Raw genomic sequence first — 4524 nt, 5'->3', positions numbered from 1 at the left:
GTTCCGAAGACCCACCAGAATCCAGTAATGAATCCGCCTTAATTCGCATCAACTCGAGATATCTTGACGGATCCCTCGACTTGCGAATTATCTGCATCGCCCTCGCCTTGAAACATTCCATCTCTGCCAAATCCACACCTAGGCGCCCTCCCGTCTTCCCGGGAAAAGCAGTAAGGCTCTCACCGGATAGCTTCATCGACAACATGCTCCAACCAGAAAAAGAAAGGGATGACCGAGGGGATTGAATAGAAAATCACCAGGAAGAATAAATCAGGATTATTGGGACAGAGTAGATGACTTAGAAGTAGGATTCGAAGACGAGACAGATAACAGAGGAAGGGAGACCAATACATGAGAAAGGGAAAGAGATAGAGGGGGAATCTAGAGGAAAACCAGATCAGAAGAGAAGATAGCTGAGGGGAGAAGGGATAGGGGGAACCGGGAAGGGAAGCACGGCATAGACGCCAGTCGCCGGCAAATCGCCCAAATCGCCACTAGGCACTGTAGCACCATCGCCCAGAAACACTTTTTTTTTCTTCATTGTAAAACAAAAGCCAGCTAATAGGTAAATAGTTGTCGTGTAATCGCCATGATATTAAGCTTAAGCTGCCTTTGGCGCCTTGACGGCCTCGAATCTTGGCTCCTTGGCATTGAACTTCTGCTTGTTGTACACATCCATGTAATCCCCAAACACGTAGTCTGGGTACGCGGCAGCGCGGCCTTCGCCCACCGCCGGCGAGATGGCCGCCTCAAACGCCGGGTTGTAGAAGGAGGCGATGGAGCGGCGGTTGCCGTTGCGCATGGGCAGGACGCGGTGCCACGCGCTGCGGTAGCGGCCGTTGCTGAGCACCTCCACCTGGTCGCCGGTGTTGACGACGATGGCGTCGGCGAGCGGCTGCACGTCGAGCCACTCGCCGTCCTTGAGCACCTCAAGACCGCCGACCTTGTCGTCCTGGAACAGCAGGATGACGCCGCCAGCGTCGGTGTGCGCCCGGAGCCCGGTGATGAGGTCCGGCCGCGGGCACGGCGGGTAGTGGCTGACCTTGGTGCCGAAGAACGGCGCGTGGAGGCCGTCGCCGGTGAAGGCGGCCTTCATGCGGCCCTTGTCGAGGCCGAGGTTCTCGTCCATGGCCTCCATGACCCGCTCCGCGAGCTTCTTGAGCTCGGCGCGGTACTCACGCATGGTCTCCTTGAAGGCCGGCGGGTCGGACGGCCACTGGTTGTCGTCGTGGAGGTAGAAGATGTCCTCCCAGTCCATGTCGTCGACTGGCGCCACCGGCTCGCCGCGCCGCTCCGCGTCCACCAGTCTCTCCAGCGTCTGCACCGGCTCGGACGACCGGAACGCCGCCTCCCGGAGGCGGTAGCTCTCGGAGCACACCTTCTTGACGCGGTCAAGAAGCTCCAGAGGGATGCCGTGGTTCACCAGCTGGAAGAAGCCCCAGTTCTCGCAGCCGTCGGCGATCTGCGCCATCGTCTCGGCCCTCTCGGCGCCGTCAAGCTTGGAGAAGTCGATCACCGGAACAACCATGGTGACGATGAGCCTTTTCAGAGTTTCAGACTCGAGTGGTGTTGTGTGGATGTACTAGCGAAGTGCAGGTGATGGGATGAGGTGGAGAGACGTGGGTGGCCATGGTACTTATAGTGCACCAGGTGGGATACTGGTCAACAAATATATTTTGAGACAAAAATCCGGTCAAGACGAGCGACTGGAGCTGGCCTGGCAGATGTTCATGTGAAGCTTCTGCGCAGCAGCAACCGTTGGATGCTTGTGGCAAATTGGTACCGGCATCTCCATGTCAGTTCATATCCCTGTCAGTGTGACTTGTTAACTGACATCACATTGGCAGAGGAGCCTTGACTGAGGAAGACGCAGGAATTACCTCTGTCCCTCTGGGTTGTTCTTCACCGCACATTCAGAATTTACATGTTTTTTGGTTGTAAAAATTTGTGAATGTTTTCATATTCTGTGAATATAAAACGTACTAGATGAGAAGTCAAACATAAATATATCTAGACCTCTTCTTCTGAATAAAACGTACTACATGAGAAGTACTGAAAAAGGGAGACTGTTAGGCCAATGGTTATATGGAAAATGATGGGTTGAACTTGACCTACAGGTGCAAATTTTCAACGACCATTAAAATTTAGAATACAACTGTTAGGCCCGCCACTCTAAATAAAGATTTTTCAGCCGATTTGACGTGTAACCAGTTGATCTCAAGTTTATCCATTATAGTGATAGATTTTATTTTTCCGGAGAACGAGGGAGGTTTGTTGATCACATCATGATATGCTTACAATCGATCAAAAGTACCTCATGAACAGTTCCATTGTAAGGTGGATGCTCGCTCCGAATTTGAGTTGTGGAAGCTAGCTAGGGTTCTAAGGTAGATGATGATGCGAGATAGGAGAGAAACTCCAACACGCCGAGTCAAACGGACGCGCACTTTATCTGTTTTTCGTTCGTTTGGGTCGGTCAGACGGACGTACGCGTCCGCTTTTCGATATGGGTCGGCAGGTGTGTCTAACGGGAGGCATACACATTTTTGACCCAATTTAATTAAACATAAGTGACCGGTGAACGCTGACCAATGTCCACTTAAACAGTAACTAAACATAAAAAATAAAAACCCGCTCTCACGTTGCCCTTGTGGTCATCCTCGTCGCCAGTGAGATCGATGAAGACTGGAGGCGGCCCAGCCCAGCCGAACGTGGCTTGATAGGCCGCCAGGGCTGCCTTCTCTGGCGTCTATGGCGGCGGCGGCAAAGCGGCAAGGCGGGCGCGCTCCTCCTCCTCCTTCTGGCGGCGGTCCTCCTCCTCCTCGCGCTCCCTTTGCATACACCGCTCGTCGTCGGCGCGCACTGCCTCCAATGCTCAAGTACATGGCCTCTTGCACCGGCGTCGCGCCGAGCCAAACATGGTGGTGTCGTACGCCGAGCCACCGTTGCACCTCGTGCTCGGGGGAAACCAGACCTCCCAATGAGGAGAGTCTGCCGCGTACTCGGGCATTCATCGCTGCTCCGACGTGAGCTGCGCCCGACGCCTACTCACCTCCTCGGTGTGCGCCTGTTGTGACTGATGAAGTCATGTACCTAGGGTAGGGTCACAGACCTGGCCAAAGTACCCTCCCCAAGGACATCTTCATAAGAAACTGCCGTCCAGTCGACCAAGAGGGATTCCACTCGACAGACTCGAAGGCACTCGACCATGAAGATTCACTCGACCGCCAGAAGATCAAGAGCCACTCTGCATCCGAACGGTCTTTAATTAAATAGCCTTTATGGTCATGATGACACTTTATGTAAGACGTTACCAGTAACACCCATCTTTATGTACTTTAAACCCTGCATAACTGAGGGCCGGAGGGGTCTGGCAGGCACTATATAAGCCACCCCCCTCCTCAGTGTAAAAGGTTCGCACCCCTGTAATTCATACACATATAATCCAGTCGACCGCCTCCGGGCTCCGAGACGTAGGGCTGTTACTTCCTCCAAGAAGGGCCTGAACTCGTACATCCCTCGCGTATACAACTGCTCCATAGCTAGGATCTTGCCTCTCCATACCTACCCCCCATTCTACTGTCAGACTTAGAACCACGACAGTTGGCGCCTACCGTGGGGCAGGTGTCTTAGAGATTTTTGGAGAAGTTGCAATCGTTCCGATTGTTTTCATCATGGTTTTGGGTGGAGTTTTGGTCGAGGGCCGCGAGATCCGTCTCGGCGCGCTCACCTTCATCGCCGATGACTCCGCTTGGCTCCAGGAGGCTCCACTCGACATCGACGTGCTCCCCGTCCGCGGCGCGACGCATTTTCAGGCGTGTGTCCGCGGCGTTCTGCTGCGGCAACCGTCGACTCCGTATCTGACGACTTTCGTGTCATCCTCCCTCCCGGCCTCCCGCCAGCGCAAGCGCACTGGTCGGTCGAGGCTTCAGCGGTGGGTGAGGCACGCTGTGGCTCGCCAGTCGGCCAACACCCAGGTCGCGGCAATTGAGCCCGACGAATCTCTCTACGGCCTGTTCGATCTGTCAACTGGCTCCGTAGAGACTGCATCCGAGTGCGATAGCAGTGATCCAGCGGCTGAGGTCCTGATGGTCAACGGGCCTCGTAGCCCTCCCGGCTTCCCCCGTGACGACGGGGTGAACGGTGGGGGCGATCCCGCTCAGGCGCATGAGGAGTATCAACCCGAGCCACTTACTTCTCTGCAAAGGGAAGAACTTCGCCGCAGGAACATGGATGCCCTGCATACTCCCATCGCAGGAGAAACTCCCGAGGCGCGAGCCTTGGAAGAGGCGTGTTTGGCCAACTTGGCTGAACGCACTCGACTGGAGAACCTCCAGCGAGCTCTTGACGAGCGTGCGCGGCAATGGGTACCCGACTCCAGTCGACGTCAACTCTTTCCGTAGCCGACTCAGGTATATCGAACCCCGATTCAGAATTTAGCAGCTGCAACCCGTATAGCAGAGTCGATTCAGCCCTCTCAGTTAGAGGCTGGTAGAGGCTTGATGCAGATCAGAGACTTGCTTA

General features: G+C 54.9%; 1 protein-coding gene across 1 annotated transcript; it reads right to left on the bottom strand.

The window, feature by feature from the left end:
• Positions 1 to 282: 282 nt before the first annotated feature.
• Positions 283 to 1602, bottom strand: LOC123112615 (1-aminocyclopropane-1-carboxylate oxidase). Its single transcript, XM_044533653.1, has one exon. It carries the CDS (start codon positions 1526 to 1528, stop codon positions 602 to 604), a length of 927 nt encoding a protein of 308 aa, XP_044389588.1. The 5' UTR covers positions 1529 to 1602; the 3' UTR covers positions 283 to 601.
• Positions 1603 to 4524: the final 2922 nt, after the last annotated feature.

The sequence above is a fragment of the Triticum aestivum genome, chromosome 1B, assembly GCF_018294505.1.
Source record: "Triticum aestivum cultivar Chinese Spring chromosome 1B, IWGSC CS RefSeq v2.1, whole genome shotgun sequence".
Lineage (NCBI taxonomy): Eukaryota > Viridiplantae > Streptophyta > Magnoliopsida > Poales > Poaceae > Triticum > Triticum aestivum.
Note: the sequence above shows the minus strand (reverse complement) of the source record. Positions and strands in the feature narration are given on the sequence as shown.